Source organism: Prunus avium, chromosome 1, assembly GCF_965620075.1.
Source record: "Prunus avium chromosome 1, drPruAviu1.hap1.1, whole genome shotgun sequence".
NCBI classification, from domain to species: Eukaryota; Viridiplantae; Streptophyta; class Magnoliopsida; order Rosales; family Rosaceae; genus Prunus; species Prunus avium.
The window spans coordinates 6462060-6479862 of NC_142284.1; the positions used below are offsets into that span (position 1 = coordinate 6462060).

General features: G+C 43.9%; 1 protein-coding gene across 1 annotated transcript; it reads left to right on the forward strand.

The window, feature by feature from the left end:
- Positions 1-9756: 9756 nt before the first annotated feature.
- LOC148297198 (antimicrobial ginkbilobin-2-like protein) lies at positions 9757-10359 on the forward strand. Its single transcript, XM_088253778.1, has one exon. It carries the CDS (start codon positions 9757-9759, stop codon positions 10357-10359), a length of 603 nt encoding a protein of 200 aa, XP_088109904.1.
- Positions 10360-17803: the final 7444 nt, after the last annotated feature.

Here is a 17803-nt window from a genome sequence, read left to right on the forward strand (position 1 = left end):
ACCAAAAGCACATTTCTTCGGGTTCATTTTTAGGCCGTGCGCTCGCATCCGGTCAAAAGCCTGTCGAAGATGTCCTACGTGGTCAGCTCTGGACGGGGACTTTACAACCACATCGTCGATGTAGACTTCAACGGTTCGGCCTATAAGGTCGTGGAAAATAAGGTTCATGGCTCTTTGATATGTTGCGCCGGCATTTTTCAGGCCGAATGGCATGACCACCCACTCGTAGGTTCCGATTGCTCCTGGACACCTGAACGCCGTTTTATGAACATCTTCCTCGGCCATAAAAATTTGGTTGTAACCCGCATGGCCATCCATGAAAGACAGGAGTTCGTGCTTTGCGGCTCCGTCCACCAGGAGATCCGACATGGGCATGGGGTATTCGTCTTTGGGGGTCGCGAGGTTCAGATTTTGGTAATCGGTGCAAACCCTCAAAGCCCCAGACCTTTTCAAGACTGGCACAATGTTGGCCAGCCATTCAACGTACCGGGCCGTTCGTATGAAGCCGGCTTTAAGGAGCCGTTCAATCTCCTCCTTTACCCTAAGCTGTACCTCGGTCGAGAAACGCTTTGCCGGCTGTTGGAAAGGCTTGAACCCCTCCTTGATTCTTAATTCATGCTCGACCAAACTTCTTGGCAAACCAGGCATCTCATGATAATCCCAAGCAAAACAGTCCTTATATTCATGGAGCAAGCCGATAACCTCGGCCGCTAACTCAGGATCCAAAAGATGGCTTACAAAAAGAGGCCGTGGTTCGGCCTCGGTCCCTACATTAATTTCTAACAAAGGGTCCTGTACTTCAGGGTAGTCGTCCTCCATTTCGGCGGGCGCTGTTTCTAGGTCATCCAACGTCAATGCGTCCGTTTCGTCTGCTTCATGGAGGAATTCGATCAGGTTGATTGGTGAATTTGGCCGTAAGGATTCCGCCGCCCAGTGTTCCAGCAGACGCTCTACCAAATCCCTCACGGCCGCTGCCCCGTCTTCTTTAGTGGCCTTATGTATCATTTAAAGACTGGTGAGGTCGATCAACACTTCGCGCGCCGAATCCTGTCGGATATTCTCGGCACCTAACTCCAGCACTTTCTGGGCCGTAGTCCTGGTTGGTCGGCCGTTTGCATCGTGGCCGGTGAGGACAACCCATCCAACATCGTCGTCGTAAATCCGAGCTTGGACGGCGTTGGCCTCGAATGGTTTTTCGTCGGCCGGGTGTATGGACACCTTTTGGCCGTCCCAGAAAAATAACAGTTGGAAAAGGGAAGATGGTATACACCCAGATTGATGGATCCAATCACGGCTGAGTAACACGTTGTAGTCGACGCTTGATTCGACCACGTAGAAGGCCGCGACCCTCGTCTGATCGGCCACGGTAATCTTCAGGGGCAATACGCCAATGGTTTTTGACTTATCGCCGACAAAACTACTCATGACCACGTCGCTGGGGATGAGGTCCTCCTTCGACTTGTCCAGCTTTCTCATTAATGAAAAGGGAAGGATATTGACCGTCGCCCCACAGTCAACGAAGACCTTGGATATGGGCACGCCCTCTATGTGAGCTGAGATATACAACGGCTTCAAGTGCCGGTATTTGTTCGGCTCGTCTCTTGGTATTACCTCGTTAAACGCAACGGCCAGCAATTCCTCCTTAGTTTTTGGCCTCTGATCAAATTGCTCCTCGGGCACGTTATCCTCCAAACCGCTGGTCTGCCCTCTCGGGGCTGAAAACTCGAATGGCAGCACCAGGACCATGTTGATGCCGACTTCCTCCGGCTCATGCGGGTTTCCCCTACCGGCTTCCTCTTCGGTCTCAGAGCCGTTTTTAGTGAGAGCTGTTTCCTCGACCATCCTGAGGATTCCCTCATATTCTTCATCGGATATTCCCATTGTGGGGTCATCCTCGGCCTCGTGTCCGAAGAGAGGATCTCCGAAACCCTCGTCCATCAGCTTTACGGCCCCCGCACTATCGGTTATGGATGCTTTGACCGCGGGGGGTTCTAAGGTGTCGACCTCCACTTTGAGGGTCCGTCTGGCCTCTGCCAATACGTCCCTGGCGGCTAGGTAATCGTCTAGGCGGCTCACTCGGCCCTTTTCCTCGGTCGTCAAACCAAAGAACGTGTCTGTCGGCGTCACAGTGAAGTACCGGCGGAGATAATCCAAATCGTCCCTGCTGAAGGGAACTTTGGCCTCTAATCCGTCGAGGTTGGGCTGGTAACTCGGCAGGCCTCTTGCCCTGGACTCCCTGTTTGCCTGGTATACGGCCTTAATGGCCGAGTCAGAACCGCTGATGATGAGGAGTGCTTCTGCCTTTGTGTTCTTGAGGTCCAACTCCACGATTTCTCGGTTCTCAGGGGTCATACCGTATAGATCCACGGCCGAATGGTCTTTATGGAATTCTTTGAGGAAGGATAGACCGTTGGCCGAAAAAGGGGGATCCCTCCCGTGGTAGATGTTGACGACACCCTCGTCCGTTCTTTCCGCGACCGCGGCCTTTGGCTGGGTTGAAATGGCCGGCGACCCACAGGGACTTTCGTCGTGCCTAAGGCGCCATGCCCTCAAAGGCCTGGTGCCGGCTGCTCTTACGGCTGGGGAGACAACCGGCTCGGATGACAACCTGTCAACCGTCGCCACTTTCTTTTGGCGTTTGAAGCCCTCGACCTCGTTTGTCTGCATCCTGGCCTGCTGAACCTGCCTCTGCATTCTCCTCAGCTGGGTTTTCGTCAGTGGTTCAGTCCTGCCCCCCAGGCCGTGCATGGTACCAACGGTCATCCTTCGTGACTGGGGGTTTGAACGTTTTTACCGATCTTGGGGGAGCCTCTTCTTCGCGACTGGCCGAGGCGCTGGGGTTTTGTGGCCCTAGTCGGCTGAAAACAGCTATGTCGGTCGGCTGTCGACCGTACTGACCACCGAATCTTCTTGCGGCCGTTTGAGATGGCTCGGCGGCCTTCCTCTTGTTCTCCTGCGGCCCGGGCTGGCCGATCTTACACCTGCATCGTTCGCAAAGGGCTGGCTCGAGTTCGGCCAAAGGCTCCTTTCCTTTTTCCGAACTGCGAACTCCTCTATCCTCGGCCGGGAGTTGAGCATCGACCATGTTCACGACAGGTGGAGGGAATGGCTTGGAGTCGACTTGCATGGCCGCCTTCTCCGGAAACTATAGCTTCTTCTCGTCTATCAATTTCTGGATAACGTCTCGCAAGACAACGCAGTTGTTGGTGTTATGAGACCAAGAACTGTGGTACTTGCAAAACGTTTTTCCTTTGAGCTCTTCGGGCTTCGGAGTCTTATGGCCGAAGGACAATTTTACCTTCTTCTCGGCCACCAGCAGGTCGAAGATAGCTTCGGCCCTTGTTAAGTCAAAAGTGTACGCCTTCGTTTCCCGGGTCGCGAACTTGGCGTCGGGGATCTTTGTGCGGCTGTTGTCAGTTTTAACGAGCCCTCTGCAAACGAAGGGTTTGTCTATGCTGACTTCGGCCGAGCTCATCTCGATCTCATCGCCCTCGGCCTCTGCGGAGCCGTCTGCTTCGGCGTAGCTGACGATGGGATTCCTATAATAGGTTCCCTTTGAGGCCGTTTTCTTCTGCATCTCTTCTTTCAACAAGGACGCATATCTGTCCACCTTGTTGGTCAGGTCATGCATGTCCCGAAATTCGATCCCCTGGAATTTCTTCCGGTATTCGAATTCCAATCCTTCCTCGGCCATCTTGACGAACTCCCTCTCTGGTAGGTTCGTGCGGCACCAATTCCTACATGTTTTGAACAGCTGTAGGTAATCGCGAGGTGATTCGTCCGATGCTTGGCTCATTCTTGCCAACTCGGCGACCGTAATTTCTCGGTTGGTCTGGTAGAAATGTTCGTGGAACACCCTTTCCATATCAGACCAATCCCTTATAGAGTTCGGCGGAAGGTTTATAAACCACGAAAACGCCGCGCCGGTCAACGAATGAACAAAAAGTCGGAGTCTCTGAGCGTCCGAATCGGCCTCTCCACACTGGGCCGTGAAACGGCCGATGTGTTCAATGGACGAGGTCTGCCCATCCCCGGAGAAAAGCATGAACTCTGGCAATCGATAGTTCCGGGGGAGGAGGGGTTCGGTCAATTTCTGGCGGATACGGCCTCGTGTATCTTGGCATGTCCGGCCGCCTCTGAGCTAAGCCGTCTTCGATCATCCGCCGGACATCTTCGAGCCGGATCCCTTGAGGTGGTGCCTCCTGTTGGGCTGCAAACGGTCGCGTGGCCTGTGGCACCTCGTTCTGAGGCCTTGCCTGCTGGGCCATTTGAACAAAAGGCTCGACCGGGATGACCGAGCTGGTCGATGCTAGATGAGCACCGTAGGTTTGACCAGCGTGCATATGCGTTGTTGCTGGGACGGCCGACCCATAGTGAAGGTGGGAGCCCAACGGACACGACGACGCCTGCAAAGGTGGTGAGACGGTCAGGCTCCCCTGACCGTACTATTGTGTCGTTACTGCGGATGCGTTGCTTGGGACAGGATGGGTATGGAAGGCGGCAGTATGAACCGAGCCGAGAGGGTGAACCGCGGGATGTGTGAAACTGTCGTGCCCTAGTGATACGGCCAAAGCATGGAGCGGTCCGCGCGCTGTCTCCGCCGAGTAGGTTGGTCCGGAATTCGTCCAAACAGGCTGGGATTGCCCCCAGCTGTTTGTTGGTGGCAGAGATTGCTGGCCGTAGCCGGATGCTTGGGTATGGGCCGAGACGCCGAGGCTGCTGCTTTCACCATAAGGCTCGATTCTATCGCGCTCTTGGCTCCTCGGTCCTGTTCTGGGAGGTGTGGTAGGTGAGGCCACCGGCATCCTCTCTTGAAAGAGCGTTCGCAGTTCTGAGGAGAACCTGTCCATCGCGGCCATGAAGGATGTTTCTATCCTGTAAGCCTGCTTGGACATCTGTTCCTCCACCACAGCCTGTTCCTGCATGGATTCGGCCGTGCGATCCGTCGTTACTGGAGCGCCGGCCGAGATCCCGACCGTATGCTCGGCCTCGATACTTGTGATCGGTGAGGTGGACTCAGGAGTCTCAGAAGTCATTTCGACTGCTTTGTTTTTGAGCTTTGCCTGTGCCTTAGTTTCCACCATAAGTTTTTGACAGAAGTCCCACTGGGCGTGCCAAAAGTGTCTGCCGCGCAAATCTCACGGCCTGGAGTTCCGGGCCGAGGGGATGTGCGTTAACACGGGGTTTCCTGCTTTTGGATGCGGTGCGGTTGTGCGCGGGCGTGCCAGCACGGTTTACCGTGCGTTGATGTTTCGATGAGTATTGGATGGATGAATGTTGCGCCTGTTTGATCTGTCTTCCTGGTCAAACGATTGTAGTCGAGAGAGGAACTGGTCTCGGCTGTTAGGTTCACGGCCTGAACTACAAGGCCGTCGAGTGATGGTGTTGGTGGTGGATTTTGGGCGGTGCTCCGGCGCGCTGCTCAGGGAGCGACGGTCGTATGATATATGGGGTGAATGAACGAACAAACAAGGATGGTGCTCCGGTGCCTTGAAAATCAAGGGTCGTATGATATATTTGATGAATGGATTCTGCTTACAATCTAACACTACTCCTAGGAAAGCAAGTAAAGATATTGAAAGTGCATTACAGAAGAAAATAAGTTGCTCCGTGGGAGGCTTGTTTTGGTGTTTGAACCCTTTGAATGTAGCTCGAGTCTTGTATTTATAGGAAGAGTCCCTGGATGAGTAATCGAGGCTGAATTTGCGCATAGTGGAGTCTGATTAGCGCAAGTGGGTAGTCCAATCGACATTTGGGATCGTGAAGTATGGTGATGAGACCCCAGAAATCCTGGTGAATCTCGGCCGTCGCGCTCAATCGTGGGTTTTGAACCTCTGGCCGTGGAGACGCATTTATGGCCTGGATAGCTGGTGAACCAACATCTCAAGCTGTCAGAATTCTTGTGAGAATGTCCACGTCTAATCAATCTGATCTTCATCACCAAATCCTGACTTCAGTCACTTCCCACCTTCCCTCATGCATTAAATGCTACTTTGTGGCCAATGGGTTTTGCTGCATTAAACAGGCACTACTTCATTAAATGAAGCCTGGGACCCTGCTGTCACGTGATGATTTGCCTTTAATGCCTTGGCCGCAAATTTGTTCGGCCTCGGCCTCGGCCTATGCTTGAGGCCGAGATGATCATGCCTTAGCATTTCCTTCTTTTATTTTTAAGAAGGCGAAGTACCCTGGCGAAACGCTGCGTTTCAGTCTCTGCAAACAAGTGCCAGGGCCGAGAGAAAGGGCTCCTTCGGCCAGCTTGTGGCCGAGATTTATCAGGCACAAACACCCTAGTCCCCATAGAAATCATCCACACAACCCTAACTTTTCAAATCAATATCCTAACCCCAAATTCACAACCACCGAATTATTCCAAATTAAAACAAATAAAAAAACAAAACTAATTGGTTTCTGAAAACCACAAAATGTCCCTGCGATTTCCTTCAAATCCCGACCCGCACCCTTCTTCCTCTCCCACTCAAGATCTATCAGCTCCTTCATCGTCTTGAACTCCGCATCCGAATCCAAAACCCTAGCTTCATCTCCACTATCGTCTCTCTGCTCTTCTCCTCTCAGTTTGACCTCAAACTTTCTGGGCAGGCCTTTGCGGTCGTCGTCGATGTTGAAGAGCTCCAACTGAGTGTTCCGAGCTCGAACGTCGCAGGACTTGCGCCTGGTCGGGTCGAGGCCGGCGAGGCGTTCACTGAGGCAGGGGGCGCAGAAGCCGGTGATGGGTTTGGTAGGGTGGCGGTGACAGGTGGAGAGGCGGTGAGTTTGGCGGTGTAGGGCCGTGGCTTTTTTAGGGTTGCAGAAGTCAGTGATGGGTTTTGTTGCATCCATGAATTTCTATTTCGACAACTCTAGCCAGCCGCCACCACACTCCTCACTCCTCGACGACCACCACAGAACCGTAGCACCGTTGGTGGGTGCAAAGTGCTAGCAAAGGTGGATATGGCTGGGGAAGGCACGAATGGGTCTTGGGTAGCAGAGAAAGAGAGAGGGCAGAAGGGGAGAGGCGGAGGAGAAGGGGGTAGGGTGGGTGGGTCCCACTCTTTTGTTTATAAAATATTTTTTTTCATTTTTATGTCATTTTATTTTATTTAGAAGTATTTAATTATTTTTAACATATGAAATGACCAATTTGCCCTCATATTTGACGGATTATTGGATGACATGTTGTTGATTTAGACGGTAAGGGGGGAATTGAGAATAAAATTTAATTCGAGCCTTTAATTTGCTAAAAAAAAAAGGTCGGGGGGTAAATTGATAATTAGGTACAAGTTCAGGGGGCAATTCGGCAGTATACCCAACTATATTTGAACTGTCACTGCTTTCTATTCTAGTTACTGTTGAATAAAAAATTATTATTATGTTATATTTATTACAGTAAAATTTACCGACTTTTAAAGTTCAATACATCAAATTATTTTCAACGTGGTCTACATATATTATTTAAATAAATAAATAAATAAGAAAACATTATTAAATAAATACACTCCAACCCAATTGTAGACCTGGCAATATCATACACGACACGAATTCGCAAAAAAAATTCAGTATTCGAGTCCGTGTTATCGTGTCGTGTTTCTATCGTGTCAACCCATTAGCCACACGATAAGCTAACGGGTTGTTTCCGTGTAAATTCGCGAAAACATGAATCAACCTGTTAAGTGGGGGTATTTAGGGTTTAGGGTGGGGTATTTTTGTAAATTTATCTCTCTTTTTCCTTCTCTTTCTTCTCTTTCGTCTTTTCCTCTCCCATTCCTCCGATTTTCTTTGCTTTTCTCTTTCTTCTTCACTTTCTTCTTCTCTTTCGTCTTTTCCTCCACCATAATTATGCAGCAACTTTTCTCTTTCTTCTTCACTTTCTTCTTCTCTTCTGTCTTTTCCTCCACCATAATTATGCAGCAGCACATCGTCATCAATCAAGAGCATCAATTTATGAGGAAGAAGAGGAACATACTCTGGAGGTTTCAAACCCAAGCTCTCAAGGAAAGGTTCAAACTCATTAAGAGAGTGGTACCGCAAATACCCCTATTCCATCTCTCTCTCTCTCTCGCTCACTCTCATCCTCTTCCAGATCCAGTGATTGTTTGAAATTTTTTTTTTTTTTTTTGAACTGGTTGATTTTTAATTCTTTAATATTTCTGTTTTTATTTTTTATTTTTTATTTTTTATAATTCTTATCGTGTAAATCGTGTCGTGTCGTGTGATTCACAAATTGTAACGAGTCGTGTTCGTGTTGGGCATTTCCAACCCGTTTTCTTATCGTGTCGTGTCGTGTCAACCCGTTAAGAAAAGCGAGTTGACACGAACATTGATAACACGACACAAATGCCAGGTCTACCCAATCGCAATTTCGCAATTGTGAGCTTCAATTGTAGAAAGAGTCAAAACCCACAAATACAGAGAATGTGACGATCTTGTATAGATTCTCGGAAACCCATGTGGAGAAATCGAGATTTGGAGTGAAGGAGAGTGAGGCTCTAATCTGAGAAGAGTGAGAGTGCTTTGGGGATTGGGGTCTTGGACAGTCTTGGACTAATATTGAAGAAAATTCAAATTCCAAGTTCCCAAAATCAGACTTCTAAACTTGTTAACGGAAAGCCTTCCGGTACGTATGAAAGTGGTAAGAAAATCAACTTTTTGTATGCGATTGAGACCAAAAAAAAAAAAATTGATGTATCAAATTCTAAAAGTCTGTAAACTTTATAGTAGTAAAGTGGAAATTACCTTATTTCATTTGTAACTTAACATTGTAAAAAATAAAAATAAAAACCTATTTTCTTACTCTAAAGTGTATGATTGTAAATGCTAATACAATCTGAAAATATTCTACTCATATTGTTTGACTTGGTATCAAAGCGGGTTAATTGATTGTCCCTGAATTATTAGGCATTTACCCTTACCCCTTACACCCTTATCCAATACGTGATACTCACGTGTTGGGCTTGAATGTTTGACTCCACTGTGGACTTGGTTCCACGTGTGGTATACTATATGGTGGTCCCATGTGAGGAGGCGTGTTGAAGAATTTGAGTCCCACATCGGAAACTTGACTAAATAAAATACAAAATATAATAAATGGTTCTACTACTAATAACACTGAGTCTTTATTTTGTGATAAAACTCCACACCTATTGAGCTTTGTAGTTTGTTAAGTTGGGGATAATATCGATGTTGTTAGTAGTGGGCCGCTGGCTAGAAATTTTAGATTGTGGGATAGACTAGAAATTTTATTTCACCAATATCCAATCTGTTTTCAAGTCTCCATTTATAAATCTTCCTTACAAAAAATTAGACAAATTATACAATTAAGGCATCTATGAACAAAATAGACGAATACCGTGTTTCAAGAAAACACTAAAATAACAACCATTATTTGAGTGGTATCAAACATTGAATACTTAAAAACTAGACCATTTATATCTTCGAAATTCAATACAAAGTGGACTCATAGTAGTGTTATTTGAGGCATCCTTCAACTCTGTGTGTATATATATACATATTATAAGTTGTGTTGTTGATTTAAACCATCCCCCACATCATATGACATACAAGTCAAAAATGCGTCTCTCAGAATTCATCATATGACATTTGTTCTGCTCCAAAACTGATTTTTCTAAGACTAGTGATGGCATCCATGAATGTTTAGGCTCGGATACTTTCACTTCAAATGATTCTTATGAGGAAAATTTGGACAAACTTACAAGTTTTATTTCCCAATACACACCTGTTGGTTTTAGGAATCTCTCAATGGTTGATGACAACGGCCAATACAAAGTATATGGTAGCGTTCTTTGTTTTGGTAATACCTCTGTTGGAGATTGGGGAGATTATGTTCGAAAGGCAATTGCTCAGATTCGGGGACTATGCCCTTATAACAAAGCTGCAGTCATATGGTTTGGAGCATGCCAAGTGATCAGATACTCGAACAATGATTTCTCAGGCCAAATTGACAACAAAGTTCGATGTGATGTGGCTCCGCAAAATGTGACAAATCCGAAGTCCTTTAATAAATTGACAAAATATCTATTGAATGTCCTTATCGTCAACGCTTCCACACCTGAAACACACTACGCTCTCGAGACGGTTCGGGTTCCTCATGGGAAGGTACATAAAATTATGTGGTGGGGAAAAAAGAAAAAGGATCTTCATCTTGTGGCTCAATGCACTGGGGACCTTTCGAGATGTCATTGCAGGAAGTGTCTTGATCATTTGATGTTGGAACTTCCAACTTGTTCTCATGGAAAAACCGGAGCAATGGTTTATTCTGAGAGTTGCTGGGTAGCTTTGTCATTAGAAAATACTTACTTTAGCATCGTCCCAATTATGGGTGAGTCCCCTACTGTGCTATAAATGTTAAATTAGTCAGACAGAGTTACTGTGCTCTATACAGTAACCATATATACATATGAAGTAAATTACAGACCATGCTAAATATGAAGTACTGATGGAAAATACTTCGAAGTTTTATAATAATGACTTGAATACGGATGGAGCGGCCAGCCTGATTCGCCTCATTGCCATTGATTCCAGCAATCTGAGAAATGAAATTAGAATATTTATTATGTGCAATTTGATGATAATTACTTCAAAAAGAGTTGGGATTTTATAATTGACCAAAAGATGTTAATTAAGACAAAGACAAGACATAGACAAGACCCTAAACCAAGGAAAGCTTGTCTACCATCTCTCATACTTTTCCATGTTTACATATCCATGTTTTAGGGATATCTTTCCAGGATTTGTGGTATTAGATGTAACTAATAATTAACCATGTACAATTGCATATAACTCTCCATGTGAGTAATACAATTTTAGATTAGCATTCTCTGCAAATCTTCTTCTCCATTTTCATCTCTATTCTCTCAATTACACTATCTTTGGCATGGTATCAGAGCAATCGATTTTGGTTGCCTCTGCATAACCTTGTTCTTGCCTAATCTCTACCTATCCTTGCCCATAATTTGCTGTTATATCATTCCTATCTCATACTTTGCCTTACCTTAAAATTGGTTGTGATCACAATCCTAATTTGTGCTCTTGTTTGCTGAAGTTCTAAGCTTGTTTGCTTAAACCTTGTCTCTACTTAACCTTGTCCCTGCATAATTCAAACTTGTGTTCCTTTGATTACTTGGTTCTGTTGTACCCCTGTTGTGTTCTTGAAATCTTCCGCTGCATTTACGTATCCATACTTTCACACAAGACCCACAACATGGCACCCAAGACTGCTTATGTCATGACTACCGGTGAGTCTCCATCTCCTACCTTACTCTCCAACTCCAACCTCGACTCAGGTACACGCTCTACTACATGGATAATTGATACTGGTGCCACTGATCATATGACTTTTGACTCCACTATTTTTTCCACCTTATCTCCTAAATCTCATTATCCTTACATCACTAGTGCCAATGGGGCTCCTTCTAATGTTGCTGGAGAAGGGACTATATCACTTTTCCCTAAATTGTCCTTACCTCATACACTACTTGTCCCCTCTATTAAATGCAATTTGTTGTCTGTTGGGAAATTCCTTGACTCACATAATTGTTATGCCACATTCTATCCTTCTCATTGTAAGTTTCAGGACCTTACGACTCACGAGACGATTGGGCATGGTAAACGGAGAGGGGGGTTGTATACCTTGACGGTCTCATCACCACCACGAGCTGTCCATGTTCAAAACTCACGTGCTCAACAACAGATTTGGCTATGGCATCGTCGCTTAGGACATCCATCGTTTGGCTACCTTCGACGGTTGTTTCCATCTTTATTCCAAGGCTTAGTTGATTCTCAGTTTAAGTGTGAAACATGCGTGTTGGCCAAGAGCCATCGCACTGTATTTCCCTCAAGTGATAGTAAAACATAATTTCCTTTTGAGTTGATTCACTCCGATGTTTGGGGCCCTGCTAAAGTCTCTTCTACTGGCAAGAGGTGGTTTGTTACATTTATAGATGACTGTACCCGCATGACATGGGTATATTTGCTCACCCATAAAAGTGATGTTACCACCACAATCCGCGAATTTCATGCTATGATCACCACTCAGTTCCAAGCATCCATCAAAGTGTTTCGGTCTGACAATGGTGGGGAGTATGTGAATGGTGCCTTGGCTCAATTCTTCAAGGACCAAGGTATCATCCATCAAACCTCCACACCCTTCACTCCACAACAAAATAATGTCGCCGAACGAAAGAATCGCCAATTACTTGAAGTTACCCGTGCCTATATGCTTGATAAATCTGTTCCTCATCACTTATGGGGTCATGCTCTTCTCTCTGCAGTCTATGTGATTAATCGGGTGCCTAGTAGTGTTCTGAATTTCCAAAGTCCACTAGATACCTTGGCTCATCACATCTCTCTTCCTACCAATCTCAAGTTGCCTCCTCGTGTGTTCGGTTGCGTTGTTTATGCTCATGTTCCTTCTCATCTACGGAGTAAGCTGGATCCGTGTGCCCTCCGATGTGTGTTTATTGGATACGGCTTGAATCAAAAAGGATACAAGTGTTACCATCCTCCTACTCAAAAAATCTTTGTCACTATGGATACTATTTTTCATGAAGATCTGGCCTACTTTATGGTTTCCAAGACCCCTTCTCTTCAGGGGGAGAGGGGGAGTGAAGAGAAGGACTTGTCATTTGAAGAGAATATCGAAAAAAATGCTGAAGAAAACGGAGAAGTACCCCAGGCGACCGGTCGCCACCCTACTTGCGACCAGTCGTTTTTACACAGAGTTGAAGATTCTCATGAAGTGCCCCAGGCGACCGGTCGCGAAGTTCCCCATGCGACCGGTCGAGACACATTTACGACCGGTCGTTTTTACACAGAGACGAATGCAACTCAAATTCCCCAGACGACCGGTCGTGAAGAACCAAGCGACCGGTCGCTTTTTCACAGAGTTGAAAATTCTGAAGAAAATTATGATATGTCCAGTCCTGACCTCAGTGAAGACCTTGAGACTATGGAACCAGAAGGTGATCCAGATGCCCCTGATGATCAACTACAAAATACAACCCCTCCTGCCCTGCCATCGCATCATTCGTCTAGTGATGAAGAAGTACTTGAGGTAACCACTGAACCACCTAATGTTGCACCATATACACTTCCACCTAGATCCACTAGGGGAAAACCTAAACCTCAATATTGCCCTGACCTTAATGCTAAATCTAAATACCCCATAAATAACCATGTGTCCACTCATAGATTGTCAAAGTCATATGCATCATTTGTCAATCAATTATCTACTGTATGTGTTCCAAGTAAATGGCAGGATGCAGTGACAGATTCTAGATGGACTGAAGCAATGGCAATTGAAATGGAAGCTTTGAAAAAGAATTCTACATGGGAAATGGTTCCTTTACCACATGGGAAGAAACCAGTTGGATGTCGATGGATATACACTGTTAAATACAAAGCTGATGGATCCATAGACCGATACAAAGCTCGATTAGTGGCCAAGGGATATACACAAACATATGGAATTGACTACCAGGAGACATTTGCACCAGTTGCCAAAATCAACATTGTACGTGTTCTCATATCCTTGGCTGCAAATCTTGACTGGCCACTACTGCAATATGATGTAAAAAATGCTTTTCTTCATGGGGACTTACAAGAAGAAATATATATGGATCCACCACCAGGGATTCCTATGACATCTGGTCCTAATACTGTATGCAAGCTGAGAAAATCTCTGTATGGGCTAAAGCAATCACCCCGAGCCTGGTTTGGGAGATTTACTGATTCCATGAAACGATTTGGGTACACTCCGAGTAGCTCAGATCACACATTGTTCTTAAAGCGTCGTGGTGGAAAGCTTACGGCCCTGATCATCTATGTAGATGATATGGTGGTTACCGGTAATGACAATGAAGAAATGCAGAATCTACAGAAGCTCCTTGGAAGTGAATTTGAGATGAAGGAACTGGGTGAGTTACAATATTTTATTGGCATTGAAGTTGCTAGATCTAAACATGGCATATTTTTATCCCAAAGAAAGTATGTGTTAGATTTGTTGACAGAAACAGGAATGCTGGATTGCAAGCCAGCTGACACACCTATTGAACAGAATCACAAATTGGGAATGTATCCAGATCAAGCTCCTACTGATAAAGAAAGGTATCAAAGGTTAGTTGGGCGATTGATTTATCTATCCCACACACGCCCTGACATAGCTTATGCTGTGAGTGTGGTAAGCCAATTCATGCATCAACCGAGTGAAGCACACATGAATGGAGTAATACGGATAATGCGATACTTGAAGACTGCCCTTGGAAAAGGATTGATGTTCTCCAAACATACACCTATGGATCTTGAAGGATACACTGATGCTGATTGGGCAGGGTGTATCACGGATAGACGCTCAACTTCTGGATATTTTACATTTGTGGGTGGCAATTTAGTTACTTGGAGGAGTAAGAAACAAAGAGTTGTAGCAAGATCCAGTGCTGAAGCTGAGTTTAGAGGAATAGCTCAAGGAGTATGTGAATTGCTTTGGTTGCGAAGATTGCTAAAGAATCTTGGCATTAAACAAGTGAATGCCACAAACCTATATTGTGACAATAAAGCTGCCATCGAGATAGCACATAACCCAGTACAACACGACCGTACCAAACATGTGGAAGTCGACCGACACTTCATCAAAGAGAAACTAGAAAGTGGTATAATTAAGTTTCCGTTTGTAAACTCGGAAAACCAACTTGCCTACATTCTGACGAAGGCCGTATCAAGTAAAGTCTTTCATGACTCAGTTGACAAGTTGGGCATGCGTGATATCTTTGCACCAACTTGAGGGGGAGTGTTAATTAAGACAAAGACAAGACATAGACAAGACCCTAAACCAAGGAAAGCTTGTCTATCATCTCTCATACTTTTCCATGTTTACATATCCATGTTTTAGGGATACCTTTCCAGGATTTGTGGTATTAGATGTAACTAATAATTAACCATGTACAATTGCATATAACTCTCCATGTGAGTAATACAATTTTAGATTAGCATTCTCTGCAAATCTTCTTCTCCATTTTCATCTCTATTCTCTCAATTACACTATCTTTGGCAAAAGAGACATAGCCTCAATTGGTGAGGGCAATGAGAAGTTTTAGGAGTAAGTTTGATACGATGAAGTTTTTTGCAGTTGAAGATGGGTAGGGAGAAAATAGTATAGAGATTAAATCATTTGCAGAGATGTTTTCGTTGTGTTATGGACTCTGGAAATATATGTCCAGTTAGATGAATGGTGGGTGTGGTTTTGGGTGGTGGATGATGAAGGGAACATAAACTTTGTTTTTCAATGTATCTTTTCTTTATTTAATCCTTTTTTTTCAACTATATATTATGCTTTTAATATTAATTCTCTAAAATTGAAACAAAAATTAATACAATTGACAGTAAAGACGAAAATGACACACAAATGAAAGTATAAGATCATAGAATTCAAAATCTAAATTGGAGGACCAAAATAAAATTCAGATACAATTTCAGTGACGATTGCAATTAAAAACGAATCAGGTAATAGTTAAGGGGTTGGCAATATAAAAAGCTATTAAGGGTTAAAAAAACAAAAAAAAATTTGAAAAAGGGGGAACCATAAATATTGTTTTACTCATCACGTTTGCTGAAATGAAAACATAATCAATGGGTTTACATCGAAAAATAAAATTAAGCGGGTTTTACTATACTAAACTCTAATATTTTTGGGCTCCTAACTAATTAATTTTCTAAAGAAGATATATACTACAACTATTTAAATGCCAGCCGAATGCGTCAATTGCCTCCATCCAAAGTCTTTTTCATTTCAATCATTTTCTAATAAATACACTCAATCAAGCTAATAAATGTAACCATTTAACTGTATCCTCCAACATGTGAGAAGGCAATGTGATTAGGGATGGATCCATGCTAACATGGGCTATAGTCCGGGCGACTTGATATTTTATAGTCCAATATTAATACTCAGCCCACCAAAGCACACCTCCACACACCCATCCCAGTGATCCCACCCATAGAAAATCTTTTTTTTTCTTTAGTTAATTAATATTTATTACTCAGCCTTTTTCATAAAACACACATTCCTAGAGAACATCCTTTACTTTTTTCTGTCAAAAAAAAACCTTTACCTTTTTTTTTTTTTTGGGTCTAAACCATAAGGTGGTCCTGGATGGGCCCCAACTATGGGTGGCACCTTTAAGCCTTAACCACAACCCAGACTAATCCCCACTCACACCGGGTCGGCCCGTAAGGGGTAAAGTGTTGGCCAAAGTGGTGACTTCGTAAGAGAGCAGGGATCGAACCCCTGACCTCTCTTAAGGAATGAGAGTGCCGAACCACTCACACCAACCACCTTGGTTGACCTTTACCTTTTTTAGTGTATATAAAACGTCAATTCATTTTTTTTTCTTATAAATTTTGGCTACTTCTTCTCATTTTTATTTTCCAAGTTGGTTTGGATGGATTAAAATGGTTCAGTTTTTTTTTCTTCTTCTTTTGTAATGGATAATAAATACTTTCAATTCTTTTCCTTTCATGGAGAAGTTTATCATGTAATTGCTAATTGACCTTAAAATTCATACTTCAATGAAATTCACTCGTACCATCAAGTTTTCTAGGTTTGTATGTAAGATAAATTTAGCCCACCCTATTTTCAAATCCTGGGTCCGTCCCTATGTGATGACTAATGAACAAGCATTAGACCACTCTATCTTTCCCTTTTGTTTTACTTAAAGCATTTCTAGCAACCAATTCAATAGCTTTTTTTCCGTCGAAATCGAGTTTCATTAAATAGAAGACCAAAGCCAATTACACCAACCAGGGGAGGCCTTGAGCATAGGCGAGCACCGCGTTTGCCTAGGGCCTCCAAATTGAGAGGGTCCCAATTTTTATAAACCTCTAAATATACATATGTATGTTACTTTTAAAACACTATACTATATTAATATTATATTAAGCCTAATAAGCCCAATTATTTTCTCTAAAACTAATTAAGAAGAGGAAACTCAATAGAGGACCCGTTATTTTATATTCATTTTTATACATGATTTATCTTGTCATTCACCCAATGTTTTGAGTTAATTCTTGACATTTTATAGGTTTTTTCTTCCTTTTTGTGTTTTTATATATTGTACCTTGATTGGAATAAATGCGAGTTAAAAGTGAATTATTGAATATAAATTCTGATTTTGCTCATTTTCGTAGGTCAACTTGTTGACCGTGGATCACCATGCTCCGGTGCTCGAATGAGGTGAAGCTTTTCATGAAACTTGTTCCAATGGATGTTGACTACTACATATCCAAATGTGAGCTCCATTGAACAAGTATAGCCTAGCCAACCGATCCAGCATTGATCATAACTCTGGAATTGTGGTTTGGACCACCTTTACCTCTATTGGATGTCACCCTCTTTTTTCTACTTGTTACGACACCACTTTGTAACAATATTTTACCTAGATAAGTGGATCCCTCTTAAAGTATTAAAAGCCAAAGAAATGATGAAATGGGGACATTAGCCTACCTTGCTTTAGGGAAAGGTTAAGTATCTTATGAATTGGTGAGTTGGCAAGGAAGAGAGGGCAGCTAGGGGGAGGAAATCATTCGAAACATTCTAAAACACTTATGGATTGAAGATCTTGTGCCTTCATCTTCACAAAATTTGTAACTTCTTTCTAGTTTTATTTCAAGTTGTATTTACTATGAACATGAGGAACTAAACCTCATAGCTAGGGCTTAGGTTGAAGCCCTAAACATGAATATTCTATTGTTTTGATGCTTGAGTTTATGGATTTCTAGATGTTGTTGATGAATT